The sequence below is a fragment of the Notamacropus eugenii genome, chromosome 6 (assembly GCF_028372415.1).
Source record: "Notamacropus eugenii isolate mMacEug1 chromosome 6, mMacEug1.pri_v2, whole genome shotgun sequence".
Lineage (NCBI taxonomy): Eukaryota > Metazoa > Chordata > Mammalia > Diprotodontia > Macropodidae > Notamacropus > Notamacropus eugenii.
The window spans coordinates 156,134,998-156,153,560 of record NC_092877.1 but is presented as its reverse complement, the minus strand read 5'-3'; the positions used below and the strand labels follow the sequence as shown (position 1 = coordinate 156,153,560).

General features: G+C 36.4%; 1 protein-coding gene across 2 annotated transcripts in view; it reads left to right on the top strand.

Annotated features, from left to right (window-relative positions):
* PDGFC (platelet derived growth factor C) overlaps positions 1-18,563 on the top strand; it is a 244,046-nt gene that overhangs the window by 2,178 nt on the left and 223,305 nt on the right. Inside the window, exon 1 of one of the 2 annotated variants that reach the window (XM_072621351.1) lies at positions 1-1,614. This exon is cut by the window's left edge and continues 97 nt beyond it. The exons of the other annotated variant lie outside the window; for it this stretch is intronic. Within the exon in view, the coding sequence (XP_072477452.1) occupies positions 1,587-1,614 (28 nt within the window). The 5' untranslated portion in view covers positions 1-1,586. The remainder of the gene's footprint in view (positions 1,615-18,563) is intronic. 2 annotated transcript variants of the gene reach the window in all.

Below are 18,563 nucleotides of genomic sequence, written 5' to 3'. Positions count from 1 at the left end.
ACCAACCAGAAAAGAGGAAAGAAAAAAAATACAGAGATTTCTTGGAAAGGTTTTAAGAAAATTGAAAATGTTTCTCCCCTCCTTTTTAAATGCACCTTTGTACCCCTAAGTCCTTAACCCTCTGGTGTTGTGTTTTTGTATGTTATTGAATGAAGACTATTTTGTGTGTGTGCTGGAAACGAGTTAATCCTGCATAGGAAGTGAGAATTACTTTCAGCTTTCAAGTATACCTGAAATGTTTAGAAAACTCTCAAAGGCAAGTTCCCTTGGGCTGGGACTGAGCAGAGCTGGAGAAAGGCCCCTTTCATGGAGCCAGGACAGCTTCAGGGTGTGTAATTTGCTTAGCCTCTGAACCCCATATGATTTACATTATTCCGATTTCGAATCACCTTTTCTCTTGATCTACCATTATGAAGTCATTTTTAAGAACACTCTGTAAATAGAAATATTATACTGCCCATGAAACCACAATGTTAATGCAGACTGTCTAAAATTAGACCATTAAGCACCCTGTTTTCAAGCGGTGACTGGTAATGTTGCAAGAAAAAAAATAGAAATATACATGTTTTATATTAGTTCGTATGACATTTCTTCAGCATGCAGGAATGCCATTACTTCACATTGTCCAGGCCAAACCAACATAAATGCATACCTAGAAAATCAGGGATGGAGTGTGTAATAACTTTAAACCACAATAACTGAAAAGACAGTTTAAGTACTGTGGTAACTAAAACCTTCAGCTTTGAACTTGAGACATTACAAGTATTTGTCTTCACTGAAGGATGATTCAACACAGTTTGCAAAATTGGATAAAAGAAAGAATTCATGGACCTTTTTGCAGATATTTAAATTAATAGAGTATATGATATAGAAGATTGCCAAATTTCACTAAAGAGATTGGAATGGCATGTAGCACCTGCCTGAGCTGTTGATGAAAGAGCAACCCAGGGTCAGTCTGTAATCTAAGGAATTGCAAAGGGCTCTGGGAAAATTGATCAAAAGAATCAGAGACCCAACTGTATCCTGAGGAGAATATCAGACTAACCTTTGTCCTCAGTTCAGTAAAATACATACATGTCCCTTTAAAACTATAGCATCTCATCCAGATAAGTTTTTTTCCTAATTTAAATGCTCCAAATTCAAAACACTGTTTACCTCTTTTCATTCCATGAGTCTATTTCCCCCCACTCTCTGTCCTCCACCTGTCACCCAACATCACTTCTCTTTGTGACCTGTTCATTGTGATTTACCAATCACTTCTGAGGTGGGGTAGGGGAGGATAGCTTGTCCTTGTCTGGTCCTTTTCTTCATCTACTACTTTCCAGTTGTTAATATATCCATGAGGCTACCTGATTCAGGTAAGAGAGGAGTTCCCTAAGTCAGGTCACATTCTGTCCCTTCTAGATGAGACCCAACCCTTCTGTGAAGATTCATGCCCTCTTGTATACTAATCAGCTGGCAAGTGTTTCTGCTATGTTTAACTCTCCAGAGTACTAGAAGCAGGGAGGGGGACTGGAACAGTGGAGCTGGCCTAATGGCCTTTATGGCCCAAGGAGAAGAGGACCCTAAGAGCACTAGGGGGCAGTATGGAGCTATTGTCCTGCACATGCTCAGGTAGATTTTTTTATTTCATAATTTTAAGTTTTGAAGGGGTAATAGGTAGACTTCTAAAGAGAATTCTTAAATGGTATAGGCTTCCTTTTAACTTTACTCGCCATACGTTCTCTTTCTTTGTGCCAGCCTTTCTGACTGAGCTGCTGATTTATTCCTGGTTATTGCTTTCTTGTGAAACTGGTTCAATTCTATAACCACAAAACTCCCTACAGATGTTACTTTGCAAATGACATCAGCTTCCGACTCTCTATCCTCGCCTCACCCAGTCATTGTACTGTTCCTTGCATGTTCTTCAAACTGCCAAACCCTAGAGGGCCATATTGATTCAGGATGGCCATGATGAGCCTTTTTTGGCCTTTGTCCATTCTCAACTTCAAGGATCCCCACAAGCTTGGATGGGTTCCAAGAACTCCCAGGGGCTCTGGTCCCTGCTTGAACTGGCTCCAGGCCTACTCCAATTGACAGGAAGCAGTAATGGTACATTGGATTTGGAGCCAAAAGACAGGATTCAAATGCCAGTCCTTCTAATTTTAGTGTCTTATGTGACCTTGATGAACTCTGAGCTCCCATCTACCTGTCAGTCAGCCTTATTTCCCAGTCTTTATTGGATGTTTTGTTTTGTTTATGTGGAAAGATGCTATTTGTGATTAGCTCTGATTTATAGCTCAATTTTGGCTTGTGATTCTTTACCACTTACCTGAAAAAATAAATTCAGTCCCCATGCACTTATGGTTTTATTTTATAATACAATTTTTTTGTATTATTTCATATCCCCTAACTAGACAAGAAGGTCCTTAAAAGCATAGGCTGTATCTTTACTAAATACTCTTTCTCTCCAAATGCTTGGAAGTCTTCATACAGGTATCTAATAGGTGGTACATGCTGAATTGAATAGAAAAAGTGGCTCTTTCAGATAACTGGTCTATTCTTTTATGTGTGTAAACTTGAAATTGGATATTTTATATGCACATATTTCTGAAATATATTCTGTATTGTAACATATATTCTGTATTCTTACTATTTAATGTAAATTATTGAACTCATTTTAATCTTTCCTTGATGACTTAGCTAGAGGTCATTATTTATAACTGAATTATTGTACTATGTATGAATACAGTGATGTCATCAGCGCCCTTTGAGGGCTTAGGATTTTTCATCCTTTCAGTAAAATGGTTCCAGGTTCCTAAAGGTTGTATATTCCTGTGTTTTTTTAATGCTTTGCTTTGTTTTCTGCCTTTTCCTTATTGGTCCTTAGTGTTGCTGTAAATGGGCCTGCTTCTAGCTTTGCCCCTCTCCTTCCAGTTTGCTACTTGCAAACTGTCAGACTGGGAAACTAGATAACCAAGTTTGTTAGAATGTCTAAATTAAGAGCAAATAAATTCTAAGTGGAATCAAAGTACTCTCCCTTGAGGAAACGTGATGGATTTTAAGGGCATGGACTTGTAACATAATTTTAACTGTTAGGAGCCTTTCATTTTTTGTGATTTCTTAGTTGGATGATTCTTACCTCTCTCCATACATTTGACATTGCCATGTAGTTGGGGTATTACTATATTAAAAAATCTAAACAAAAATACTTGAAAAAAACATGTTTCCCCAGGTCATAAACCTACTGCCACTCCACCCCAAATATGCCCTCTTTTATTGTAAATCTGCTTTCGTTTTTATTAATAATATAGAAGGTTTTGACAGGTGTGAAAACTGTACTTTTCAATCAGTTGATTATGTACTGGAAAAGTTTAACTTTTCTCATCTGACAGATGTGCTGCTGCATGGTCCATTTTCACCTTATGGCTACAAACTAAGCATGCAGCATGTTGGAGTTGGTGTGGCTGTATGCCTGTTTATTTACTTGTCCTTGTTACAACATGGTTTTTAGGACTTTTCTCATTGCCCATTTCTTTTAGTAGCAAGTAGATATAAAACAGTAGCCAGTCATCTAACTTTAGTTGTGTTACAGTGTGGTGGATTTTTGAAGTTCGATTAATTTTGTGTAATTTACTATTATCCCATAAACTATAGATATATATTTGAGAATGTCTATATAGTCTATATATTCCTTGATAATTGAGGAATTTTAAAATGAATTTAGTTAAATTTTTAATAAATTTTTAAAAAATCTATTAGAGTAGAGTCAAACAGATTTGGGCAGGAAAAGCACTATATAGATGCAAATACTCTGCGTCACACTTCTTTATCTTCTCTCTTATAGCCTCCACTGCCAAACACATTTCTCTCCCTTTAAGATGCTTAAGATTTCAGTGAATACAGAATACTGAATCCCATTTTAGCTCTTAATTTCTATAGTAGATACTGATTTCACTGGTCATTAATCATAAACTAATATTTACTCTAAGTGCTTGAGAGGTAAGTGGTTTTATTATCCCCATTTTACAGATGAGAAAACTGAGGTAAGGAAGAGTAAAGTGATTCTATCAGTGTCTGAGGTTAAATTTGAACTCAGATCTCCTGGAGTCCAGGTAGTTTACTCGTTTTGACACTCAACTGCGCCAGAGGGTTGATGTGAGGAAAACAGTGCAAATATAAAAGCTGGCAAATATGTAGCACTTTAAAGTTTACAAAGCACCTTTTGAACATTATCTGATCCTTATGCTGAGTTTGGGAACTCTAAATAGCCTAAGTTGCTTATTAAATTTTCGGTATGAAGATATATCCCTCAGAAGTCACTAAATCTCCATATTAGGGACTGATTTATTGTTTTGTTGATTGTCTAAACTTAAGAAAGTGATGAAGAAAATGTTAATAATGTGGATTAAACATAAAAATATAGTGTAAGGGTATTCTTCTTCCCAGAGAGCTGGTTGTTAAACATTTACCAGCACACTACTTAAAGGTAGTTAGTTTTGTTATCCACATTTCCCAGATGAGGAAACACAGATTCAGAGGCCAGCCTGCTATCTATCCAACTGCTTCTTTTATGGCTTACTTTAAGAAGCTGGAAAAGTGGAATTCAGTTTTTGGTTCAGATAATTAGTTAACCTTTCTCTTTCTACTCTTGCCCACTTCTTAATCGATTTCTTCATTTTTCACATTTATTTAAAGCAAATACTAGTTAAGAGACCAAAAAGAAGTCAAAGCAGAGTCAGAATAAGTATTTAGGTATCCCAAATAAGTTTGGGAAATTGAATCCCTTGTATCACTCTCATGGAGTGAGGTTCAAACACATATGACTTTGCTTACTATAAAACAAATATGCAGCTGAATACTGAGAATAATATTTTTCTAGTATTAAGAATTCACACTTATGAAAGTAATATTCCTTGTTGCAACTCCTCCACTAGGTATATATGTTGAGCTGTTGATAGCTTTTTAACTTCTGTGTGTTACCTGAGTAGACTGATGTATTAGGGTATGAGCTGATCAGAACAGCCTGTTTTTACCTAGCACAGGGCAAGGCAATTTGGGGGTGGGGAAAGATGGAGGGCTTATGATCTTGACATAAAAGGGACCTACTTAGAGGAAGAGAAAATTGGAACAAAGAATGAGCATGGTATTGGAGCAGTATTCAGGGATGGCAAATCAAGAAGTGATACAAATCCAAACATTCACTTACAACACCATGCTCCTTCTACTGGATACTTTAAACATGACTTGTAGGCTAATTCAAATATTATTTTTTCATATTTTGCTTTTTTTGTCAAAATGTGTCATTACCAATACATACACTGAGTGAACAGTGGTGCCAATCCTGGGGAGCATACCTTAGGGTCCTATTAATGGTCAATTGGCATTAACATGAGGCAGTGTAGTGTAGAGAACACATTTGACTTGAATCCAGAGGACCTGGGTCACATCTTAGCTCTGACACTTACTGATTGTGACTGAACCTCTCTGTATCTATTTCCTCATTTGTAAAATGAAAGGTTAGACTCCATGGCTTCCAGAAGTTCATTCCATCCATAAATCTGTAATCTTCCAATATGGTTCATCTATCTGCCTCTTAGAGGGAACAACGTGATATGGTGAGTAGAAGGCTGGCTGGAGTTGGATTCAGGAAGACCAGGATTCTAATCTTTCCTCTACCACATAAAACCATGTGATGGGAGTATTACTTCAACTCTCTGAGCCTCAGTTTCCTTATCTGCAAATGAAGATAATAGTGTCTATAGTATAGTCCTCACAGAGTTGTAAAACTCAAATGAGATAATAATATGAAATGTATACGTGCACACTGTCAACTATAAAAAGTTATATAAGTATCAATTATTATTTTTGTCTGACTTGAGTATCTATACTGTCTGTCCAGGGAGCTACTCTTTGTATTATTGTTATTGTCATAAAGATTACCTCACATCAGATTTCGGTCTGTGAATTTGTATGTAATTAGCATCTAGGAAAATAGATGAGGAGTTGTTTCTCTGAATCCTGCCAACTCAGGAGATGCTATGGCCCAGTCTCTTTATACCAACCCCTTTTAAATTACCAGCCCTACTTTATATTTCCTTTGGCATACTTTATTCAATTTCATTCATGAAATAAGGTATACAATGTACCAGATCCATCAAATAACAGAAGTTTTCATGTTTTGTAACACCTTTTGTAAGATCACTTAATTCCATTGAGTTAAGGGGAAAAAAATCAGGCTTAGTGATACAAATGAGACACCTTGGAGTAATTGGATAATAAAAATGTATATTTAAATGACTTGCTATCTTTCTATATCTTTGGAAGCAAAAAGGAATGGGATAGTAGAATTTTGATTAATTGAAATGCTATGAAAAATGTAAAAGGATTACATATTTGTTTCTTATATGTCTGAGAATTCTATACTAGAATTCTATACTTTAAATGCATAAAATGCTGCAAAAATTGATATAATTTTAGATTTTCATTTTCCTTTTTCTTCTATTAAGAAATAATAGATCCTCTATCAGATCATCCCTTAAGTTACTCCTGTTCCTTTGCTACTTTTTGTTTGCCTAGACCTTAGAATTGTGGACTGTAATTTTTGCTTTGAACAGACCCAAAGCCAATGGGTCTCTCCCTTAATCTTCACAAACTTTCTTCTGAGCCCTTGTGACTATTTTCAAGATGCATGAGGAAGGTTATTTTGACTGCCATGTAAAGTACAAGTTGGAGAGGACTCTGAAAATATAGAAAGGCCAGTTAGGTTATTCTAGTAGTCTAGGAGACAAAAGGTATCTGAGCTAGGGTATCTTTAGGGACAATGAAGAGAAAGAAGGTCATGGAATATATTTCAGAGATAGAATCAACAGGACTTGTTAACAGATTGGAATCTAAACTTTGTTAGATTCAAAGATGACTGAGGGTTTGAGCCTAGGTGATGGGGGGAAAATGGTTCCAGCAATAGAAAAAGAACTAAGGAAAAAAGGTGGATTTGGGGTCAAAATGAGTTCAGATTTTGGACATAGTGTTACCGGGTCTGAGGTGGCAGAGGGATATCAAAGTAAAGATATCCAGCAAGTCTTTGGAAATATTGAAATGGAACAAGCACTAAGCAGAGTTTAAGAAGGAAGAATCATAAAGGTGATGTCTGAAGTTAAAAGCATGTATGGAATCATGAAGGGCAGACTCAAAAGAGGACAAAGGATGGAAACTTAGGGACATCTGAATTTAAAAGTAAGGAAGATGATGAGTAGTAGCAAGCAAAGTAAGCAGGGAAAAATGGGACAGAAAAATAGATCGTGCAAATGGAAAGAAAGGTCAGTGTCATGGAAGCCAAGGGAGATGGAATGATATCAATAAGGAGGGATGGCTAATTGTTTCAGATAAGTCAGAAAAATTAATTAGCATGAAGACAAAATACCACAAATGAATTTTGAGTGGCATGAGAAGAGAACATTAGGGACACTGGAAAAAGTAGTTTCAGTCAATCAATAAGGACACACATCAGATTGTAAAGAATTAAGAAATGAGGGTGAAATGGAATGGAATCAGTTAATAGAGACTACTTCTATTGTCTTCTTGTCTTTGTTTTGGTTACCAAGTCCTGATATGTGCTCATTCTTTTCCCTAGTCCTATCCACTTCACTGTCACCAAACATTTTTTCCTCCTAAAAAACTGATTTCATTATGTCACATCCTTGCTCAGAAACCTCAAATGACTCAACTCTGCCTAGGGAATGAAATAAAAATTCTGCTCCACTTTACAAACCTTCCATCATATGGATATATTTTCACAGCATGAAGATACTAACGTTATGCTTTAGTTAAGCTACCCTTCCAACTATCCATAACTTTTCCCCCTTCCCCCAAACAAAAGACTGAGGTCAGTAGTGACTCAGAACCTTTGCCCATGTTTCCACCCATTCATGGAATGCATTTCCTTCCCCCTATAACTATTCAAATTCAACTGAATTCTTACCTCCCTGACAGAGGTTTTTCCACTTGCACAACACATATATATGTATACATACATATATATGTGTCTGTATGTGTATAGAGAGAGAGTGAGATATATATGTATATATACACATACATATGCGTACATATATAAAGCATAATGTATGTATATGTATATATTTATATATGTATATATTTATATGTATGTACATACATATATGTATATGTGTACATATATGTAAATATATTTCCAATGGTAACTTAGAAATATGGATTACTGCAAGTTCTATTTTTATTCCACTCCAATCAGTTTTACATTTGTCCCACATGTCCAGAGAGAATGGAGATCCACCAAATAACAAATCAAACAACTATTTCTTTAATTATTTAATTACTGGTGTTAAATATGGTAGACCCTGTTTGGATATTTTCTATACTACCTAACTTCCTATAGACTTCCTAGAATAAAAAGGTTTGAAACTTCACAAAAAGAATGTGTTTAGGTGCCATTTTGCCCAAGAAAGAGGTAACTTGAAGGACTTTGGCTAAGGAATTTGAAGTGAGGAGTGAGCACCTCTTGATAAGTAGAGACATTGCTTATTCCAAAGGTACTCATTCCCTAAAGGTAATGGAATCTGTTTGGCAGTCAGTTAATTAGAGGAAAACAGCTGTAGGATTTTATATCTGGAAGAGAGATTAGTGATAATATCTGACCCCTTCATTTTATAAATCATAGGATCATAGATTTAGGAATGGAAGGTAACTTAGAGGTCCTCTAGTCCAACCCGTTCATTTTATAAGTAGGGAGACTGAGGGTCAAAGAAGTTAATCTGTCCAAAGTCACCAAGCTAAGTTATTGACAGAACTGAATGCATTTGGCAATGCTGTCAAATAATATACATGGAACACTTTCTGAAAGAAAATGTAAACCACAAACTACAGTTTACCCTTCTTTAAGGAAATGATAAAATATAGACATCCTTCATTTAAGGGAAAATTAATATGAAATTTTTCCAAAACATAATTTACAAAACAATTTTACAAAGAGCAACACGCTTGGAATAAATTATTTGAATATTTAGTTGTGAAAATGTCTTATCCCTTTGGGGTCCCACAGCTGACCCAGAATAGTAAGACCAGATCATGCAAACAAAACTACCGTACATAATGGTAGCCACAGGACATTGACTCTGTACTAACAACTGCACTTGTGAATTGTAAATTGCTTGTGGAGGGTGGTATCTCCCTTCTTACATTGTACCAATCTTCTGCTTTACTTTTTTTTTTTTTTATAAGAGTGTGGCAGTTGGGGTTGGTGATTAGGAGAATAGGGGCCAAGAGTATACGTTGTATTCATATATGAATTGTTCCCAAGTTGGAACTAGGAGGGACCTTAGAAACAATCTATTCTAGTTGCTAACATACTTATCACGACCTTGGGAAAGATGTTTCTTTTTTCTGTGAATTGAGGTGGTTGGATGATATGATCCCTAAACTTTCTCTCTTCCTGTTAAATTTTCTAGTTCCTGAGCGCTCTTAAGTTTCCCATTTCTTAGAAACTGAAATTTTAAAGAAGCAGTACTTTATTAAGATGCCAGGGTATTGAAAATGCCTACCCCTTCACATCATGATCTAAACACTTCATTTTACAAATGAGGAAAATGAAACCCATGGAAACTTGCCTAAGGTTACATAGATTAGAACCCAGGCTCTCCAGCTCCTGGGCTTTAATACTGCCCTTCTCTACATTATCAAGTTATGCAAACATTAACTCAGAGTCAGCATTATATTGCAAAGGGCTACTACTTAGTGGCTGGGGGTGAGGGTGGGGGGGTGTGGACAAAACAAACAAACAAAAAACCCCAAACCTCTAGACTTGGAGGTCAGGGTCTGGCTCTGATATTGACTATGTGACCTTGGGCAGGCCCATAATAATGATGGCTCATTTTTAAATAACATGTTTAGGTTTATGATGGGCAAAATCCTTAATTTCAAGGTTACAAAAAAACTAAAGAAATTCGTTGTTACAGAAACATGGCCTACTCTAAATAGTAGATTGATTATTGTATCTATATTTTATTGGTTCTTTGGTATAGTGAACTTTTGATGAGTCCAGGTTTGTCAGTACCTTAAATAATTCGGTCCTGTCTGAGGTCTCATTTCTCCCCTGGCTGATTTAATAAGCGCCCTCCTAGCCCTGAGATTCTGTGACTGACTCCAATAAGCTCACTTGCAATCATCCCTTCCTGTTGCCATGGTGCTGAGTAATCGTTCTAACCACTGCCTGTTTCCTAAAGTAAACGTTCTTCTCCCGGGGTCTGAGTCCCTAATCCTGCTTTCTGAGTGTTTTACTTTGCTCTGGTCTTACTTTCTTTTCTTCCAGCTTTCCTTTTTTTAACTTGTTTTATCCTGCCCTAGGGGTAAAGGAATCCTCATCTGAGGAAAAGCTTCCTCTCTCCGCTTTCTTTTAGAGGGGGAAGGTAAAGGGACCAGGCTGGACTGGGTCAAACTTAACTGCAGCAATAAAGACAACAAATTTGCAAATGCAATGGTTCAGGACTGCAGCTCCACTTAAACTCCCCAGTATGCCCTACAGGTACCTAGAAAGACGCCCTGGAGACAAAAAGGGAACTCTAGGGAGCCAATCCAAAAATAGTGAGTGCCCCAGGGAAACCAACTTTTCCAAAAAAAAAAAAAAAATTGCCAAAAACAAAAGTTCTCCCAGTGAATAAAGTGAAGCTTCTCTTTCACCCCAGCTGTCTAAGAAGCTCTCATTTGCGGTACTGTACTGTATTTTCAGAACAGTATAGTATTTACTTCTCACTTAGGTGTCCCCCTTCAACGGAGTTATAATGAAGGTGAGTTTTAATTCTAAAACCCTGGACATTAAACATTGCCAAAGTTGAGAGGTTAAGCAGGTGTTTTTGACTCAGTATCTGAAATAATTTGATCACACTAAAACTTACTGAGTACTTCTGTTGTGTTTCAGGAAAAAAATTTTTTTTTTTATTTAAGTAAGATATTGAAGTCCACTTTAGATCTTTGAATATCACTTTCTAGAAATTCAATTAGCAAATGTTTATCAGGGGACTGCTATGTGCAAAGTGCTGTGATGAGAATGAATAGGTATAATATTTACAGGAAACTCTTTGAATGAGATCTTGAAATGATTGATGAAATCTGCAGTTTGTGAGTTTTTAAAAGTTCAAAATGTTACTTCACAGTTTAGTAAGTCACCCTTTTATTTATGGCTGAAGGGAAAATTCATGATTAATTGATTTGAATAAGCATGTGCATAAACTCCTCTTTAGCTTAAAAATTCAATTCTAAGCCCATAGTCTTCCTTCCTGCATTCCTCCCTTCCATGCTTTCTTCCTTCCTTCTCCTTCCCCCTATCTTTTTCAGTTGGAATTTAAGTAGAATATAGAAGTATTATTTTGCACACTTTTCAGTTAGTGCTTGGGGATCTTTCTTCATGAAAGAAAATGAACTTTTTTTTCCCTAAAGCCAAAGTCTTCGGGTTTAGGACTTGAACATTTAGATTCCAAATATGATTTGGGTTCTGTGACTTTGTGTGTGTGTGTGTGTGTATGTGTGTGTGTGTGTGTGTGTGTGTGTACTTGGTATTACCCATGCATGCATGTGCTTGGTATTACATTTTGAAGATCCTTTTCAAAAAAAATCTTATAATTTCTCATTTTTGTACCTTAGAATATAGCATTTAAATTAAATCATTTCAACAAATTTATTAAATCACTACTCTTTTTTTGCATTTTAGACTTTTCAAGCATTTCTAATAACTAAATGAAACATTAGGCATACTATAGTAACTCACTAGGGTGAAAAAATTTGGATTTTGCCTCACGGTGCTAGATTTTAGACAGTACTTATTCTTCAACAGATAGGAAAAATAAAAACATAGTGAGCTTAGTTTCTCTTTAGCTGGAATAATTAGTAATGATAGGTAAATGGTAGGAATATGGCTTAATATATACATGCATACATATGTCTTCCTGTGAACAAAGAACTGTCTTTACAGAAAATAAACTTTCCCATAGAATGCCTCAAGGTGGATAAATATCTTGAGAGATACCCCAGTAGCCAGTGACTGTCAGTCATAATAGCAATAACTTTTATATGGTACTTCCTATGCACTCTGCTAAGCATTTTACAGTTATCTCATTGGATCATTACAACAACTCTTTGAAGGAGATACTAGTATTATCTCCATTTTACAGATGAAGAAACTGAGGCAAAGAGAGATGAAGTGACTTGCCCAGGGTCACACAGCTAGTAAGTATATCTTAGGCCAAAACTGAACACAGAGCTTCCTGACTTCAGAGCTCTATCAGCTACATCACCTAGGTGCCTATAGATTTTGTCAGCTGAGTGAACCTTTTAAAATGCAAAAACAAAGTACCCACACACACACGCCTGCAAATACACACCAAAATACAAAACCAAAACCAAAATGGAGAGATGTGTAGTGAACATTAGTCACTCTCTACATATGATAACTTTAAAAGCGCTCTCATAAGGATTAATCAGACCATTTGCTTAGTACTAGAAAATTATCACACTGTTTTATCTAAATCCTGGAATGCATGGCACCTAGTCTTGGTATAGGAGGTATTCTAATGTCATGGAATGCCTTGTTCAGTAGTAGAGGGGAGGCTATTCTGAGCAACTCATCGTTTTCAGAGTAGAAATGTGCTTCTCTTTCTTAATGTGCCCCAGCTGGAGACTGCACCTGTCTTTTGATCTACTTCAGAGTGCAGTACTTGTGGAAAGATTATCTCACGCTAAATGTGCTCTGGTTATTTTTGCTGAATATTTCTAGGAATATCTGTCATTTAAAGAGACATTTGATTTATCTTTTCTTTTTTCCATTGAGAAATGAAGGGTTCCTCATTTAACTTAGAACCATGCATGCTCATAGAACCCAGGAAATTAGAAATGCAAATTGGATGTCATTAAAATATTTTCATTTCTTTTTAGATGACATTTGAGGATATTTTAATCAGTGAACCCAGTATGAACAGTTGCTTAAAAGGTGAACAAAACATAGAAAAAGCATTTCCAATTCCCTCATCCATATTCATTTTAAAGCTGGATTCTCATTAGGTTTTGATTTAAAAGTTACAGTGAGAGTGTTCCTTTTATATTGCTAGAATTCAAATATAAATGATTACCAGTGGGAGTCAGAATGCCTAAGGATACAGTTGATATTCAATACCCTCTGGCACTGTTAACAAAGTCTTTATTGGAACTCAATGGAACGTCCAGAGAAGTTCAATCACAACTGTAGTCGATTATCCCAGGAGTATTTGGATCCTTACCCCCAAGAACTGATAAGATCCAGTACGGTTTATGCCAGTAATTCATGGAAACGAGCACTGACAGTAAAACCTTAATAATTTATCAAAGAAACAGAAAGTTCTATGAATTTTGGAAAGATCATAAGAGTGAGAACTGGAAGGGTCCTCGTAATGATGCTTAGGCAGGCCCTTCAATGCTGAATGTAGGACACACCGAAAGGAGCGACTGCCCTTCTGGAAACAGGTTCATACTGCAAGCAATTAAAGGATGGAGGTAGGTGGGGGGAGCAGGAGTGAGGGAAGTATTGGGGAGAAAGGTGGGTCTTCTTTCTTTCCTTCCTTCTTTCTTTCCTTCCTTCTTTCTTTCCTTCCTTCTTTCTTTCCTTCTTTCTTTCTTTCCTCCTTTCTTTCTTTCTCTCTTTCTTTCCTTCTTTCTCTCTTTCCTTCTTTCTCTCTTTCTCTCCTTCTTCCTTCCTTCCTTCCTTCCTTCCTTCCTTCCTTCCCTTCTTTCTTTCTCTCTCTCTCTTTCTTTCTTTCTTTCTTTCTTTCTTTCTTTCTTTCTTTCTTTCTTTCTTTCTTTCTTTCTTTCTTTCTTGCTCGCTTGCTTTCTTGCTTGCTTTCTTGCTTGCTTTCTTGCTTGCTTTCTTTTCCAAAGGGTTTAAACTCAGTGGAGCTATACACAGAAGTGCATTTTTATTTTGTTTGTTGCTTTGTTTTGGAGGATTAATCATAGAAAAGTTGGAAAGTACTTTGGAGATTATCTACCACAGAGGCTCTTAACCTTTTTTTGCTCCATGAATCCCTGGTAAAACCGGTGCACCCTTTATCAGAAAATGATATTTTTCAATGTATAAAATAAAATGCATTGACTATAAAGTAAATAAATTATACTGAAATAACTTATCAGGAAAAAATAACACAAAAATAGTTAATGGGCAATAGGTTAAGAATTCTTTCAGCAACCAGTCATTTTCAGAAACCAAGGCCTAACAATAATCCTGATAACACAGCTAGTGATGTTGCTATATTAGAAGATGCCCAGAATCAAATTTAGCTTTTTTCATACATACTTTTAAATGAGGTTTCTGGCATATTAGAAGGAGGTGTTACGGCCTCTAGCTCAGAGGTTTATCTGTTTTGCTTAGTCTGATGTTCAGCAGAGAAACTGTTTACATTTAAAGAAAAGCAGCACTCCTAAAATAGTAAGTGTGTGTAGGGTCAGGGATATTTAGAGATGCAGCCATGCCACCTGGCTGATACATTGATGTTTACCTCCGAGCAAGTGGTCACTGCTTTCCTGGAATTTTAGATTTGCTTGAAGGTTACTAGTATGATTATGAAGGAAAAACTGAGGAATTAAATGATTTCTATGTTCAAGAAATAAGACAGTTCACTTTCATGTAACAAAATTTATATTTCTTCTGTATCACTAGCTTTTAATAGGCATCAGTTGGACACACTATTAAACTAACTGCTCTAAAAATGGTTTCTATTAGAAGTATCATTTATGTGGTAGAAATTAAATTAGGCCATCTGTATTTTGGACTTCTTTGCCAACTCTCCCTTTGCAGGTTTCTGAAAGATCAGTTACACCACAGCCAGATATTCTGAGGTGCAAATCTTTGGCAAAAGATTGCAAACACTCAGATTCTGCTTGGAAGAAAAAAAGGAAAGGGATTTGTGGAATATCTTCCCTGAAAATTTAGAATGACAGAAGGCACAGGAAATGCTTTTGGTATTGGGAAATGTGTGCCCTTTCCAAACAGCAAACATTGTTCTGAAAATTTCCTGGGTAGTGGTGAGTTATATGAGGCTGCATCCATCTGAGGAGGGCTTGTTTAACTGGCTTATGGTTCTGGGGCTCATTCAAACACTCTTAAACAAAATAAAGGGAATGGATGTAATAACTTCTTTATGGAAAGGCCATAAAAAGCTACAGGGCCGTGTAAACAAATTGGGTCATTTACTAGATGTTTAAGTGATAGATTTGCAGTCCAAATTCAGGGGTGTGTATTATGTTTTATGGGCTCTTGACCATGGTTTACCTTGGAAATAAGGACTGAAACTAGTTTTTTGGTAGTATCTTGAAATCCATTGTTAATGTTTTACTCTTCTGTTGAAAGCACACAATTAAACTTGTAAGCATTTAGTATCATACATTTGCTCCATCTTGGATAACGGGCATCTGTCTGTACAACTTCTGTATGAAAATTTGCATTATGTCATAACTTTATAGTAGCACTGTGTTCTGTTCCAGGGGAAACAAAATAAAAATACGACGGAAATTGAAATTTTCCTTCTGGGCACAGGCATGTCTGGACTAATTATAAAATAACTGCCCTGGCATATAGAAATATACTCATAACTACAACTATGCCAAGTAGAAATCTAACAACAGTTAGGACTTAACAGTGACTATAACAACACGAGTCTTGCAATAACATCTGTTATAACTAGGCAGGTGTGACATTCCTCTGTCATGTTTGAAAAAATATGTCCTATGCCAAGGTGTTTCTACTTACAGAAAAGCAATTTCACTGACCTGAGCTATTCCTTTTTACTCTTAAAAGCTTGCTGAAGAGTTCTAAGGAAAAAAGAAAAAGAAAAAATAACGTTCAACAGGGGGCATCCCAGAGTATGTGTTAGATATCCATAATATTGAATAGTGAAGATTCTCTTTAATGCTCACCTGCGTTCTTACAATAAATACATTGAATGAATCAATCATTTTTAATTTTTTTAATATATAAAAACCACTGTGAGAAACCTGGCAATACATACTGAAAAAGTAAGACAATCTAACACTCAAAGAATTCCCACTTTCATGGGAAGGCAACACATATGAATGTTTCAGTTACAAATCAGGTAGGAAAGTCCCATAATCCTGAGGAAGCAGCACCAAAGCAGATGTTAATTTCTCCTCTTTTAGGTCATTTCTACTGATAAAATGATAAAGACAAAAATACCCACCTGCACCTTCCTTCTCTGTCTATGAGAAATGTGCTACTAATTGTAGCTAGCACTTATATAGATAACATTTACTGCATATCAGGCTCTGTGCTAAGGGCTTTATAATTATCTCATTTGATGTTCAGAGGTGCTATTATCATCCCCATTTAACTGATGAGGAAACTAAGGTGAAGTGACTTGCCCAGTGTCACACAGCTAGAATGTGTGTGAGGCCAAATTTGAGGTGAGGTCTTCTAGACTCTAAGCCTTGTGCTCTATCCACTTGTCTCCTAGTTATCAGAATAACTTTTCTTCAGTGCTTCTCTATTGCCTTACTCAGTAAGAGTCAAACTTCTCTGCCTATCACATTGTAAAGAGTTTTCTCGTCACAGTCTGTTGCCATCCTACTATTCTAGACTTACTTTATAATATGCCCTTCCATATACCCTGTGCTCCAGTTACAGGGAGAGAGAGGTTATTCCTGTACTAACCCTGTACTTTCCCAACTTGGCTTTTACTCACTGTTTCCTGTACTTAGAACACCTCAACCTGCTCTTGCTAAAAATCCTACCCACCCTTTTAAAACCTTCTCAAATGCTTTCTCTTGTTCTCTGTTAATAATCCCCCTTTCCCCTTTTGGACCACACACAGCATACTATTTACATGAAAAGTACATATAAGAATTGTGTATTATTTTGTAATAGAGATATTTGTATATGTAATGTAAACTCTTCCCCTCCTCCCCCAACAAAGATGTTTTATCTAAACTTTGTGTTTTTCTGAGAACTTGACATAATAGTTGCTTAATAAATGTTTCTCCACTGTTATTGAAAGTAAAGATCAGAGCTAAGAAAACTCACCAGTTCCTGTCAATACCATAGAATTTACTCACCCTGTAATGTTATTCATTGGCTCTTCTGTTCATCCTTTAGAGGAAATGATTAATTTTTACCAAAGGTTTCTTCCAGTGAGTCTTCAAAGTTTCAAATAGTGATGGCATCATCTTGTACTGACAACTTAGTGCTGTGGGAAGTCTGGCAAAGGGAATAGCTACTCCAGACTTAAAAACAAATAAGAAAAACAATGGACATTGATAGATATTACAGATTTTCTCTGTAATTTGAGACCTAGCTCTTTTTTTGACAAATAAAAAAGGACTACTTAGCTAGACAGATTTAAATTGAGGAACAATTCGAAATTCTCATCTTAGATTTGACTTTGTTTGATCTCAGCAGGAGGGTTGGCATCCTCCTCTTTCAAATTCCCATTTGCCTCTGCTAGATCAGCCAGTTCATCTTGTGTATGGAATACTTTCTGTGGTATAGCACTATCCTAAAGCTCTGAGACAATATAATACAGAGCAGACTTATCCCTGCTCTCAAGGAATATACATCTAGTGATTGAGGGAACACACACGCACATAAAACTGTTAAAGAACATATTTACTGAGTAACATGTCAGCAAATTCATATAGGAAAAATCAACTATTCCAATTCCCCTATGGTAATATGTAGAAAAGTGAAAGAAGTTAAGTTACATGAAGAATCTGGAAGGGATACAATTTAAATTTTGAAAAAGTGAGGAAAATGGATTGATGGGATGGAGAAGCATAGAAAACAATCAGTGAGCAAAGATTCTTAAATGTTGGACCAAAGCTTTTGCTATTAATATAGAAAGCAAGAGAGAGATATTCTAGGTTCCCTATATGGAGAGTAAGATGATGGAAAGACCATTTGAGAAAGATAATTCTATAAGCTATGTTATATAAGACTTGAGGTTACATAAAAAGTTAGTGGAAACTCCATTAAGATGTATGGTGTCTTTAATCAACCTGATTTGTCTCCTTCTGGCTTTGTAGCATATAATATGATTTCAGAATCCACAGGAGGGGGAAAAACACCACGGGCTTGCCAAATCCTCTGCTGGAAGTGGAGTCCCTGTCCTCTGAGGCAGCTGGCAAACACAGGTTCCTAAGTAGCTCTTGAAATTGCTTAGAAAAGCATGGGAGTGAGCATGTGTTAACAACAACTGTACACACAAGAGAGTAACTAGGTATATGTTCCATATGAGTCCAAAACAAAGTCAGGTGCCAAATCTTGTTACAACTTTCTCATCATTTTTCACATCTGCCTCCTTTTCTCTAATCAAAATGAGCACCACTCTAATGGAGGCCCCTATCACCTCTTACTCAGACTCTTATAATGGCCTTCCTAATTGTATTTCTGGCTTCTTTTCCCTTCCCTTCTTTTCCCTTCCCATCTTCCATATAACTGCTAAGTTTCCTGAAACACAGATCTAACCATGTCACTTCTCTGCCTTCAGGGATCTAAGAAATCATCTAACACATTCTAACTTCTT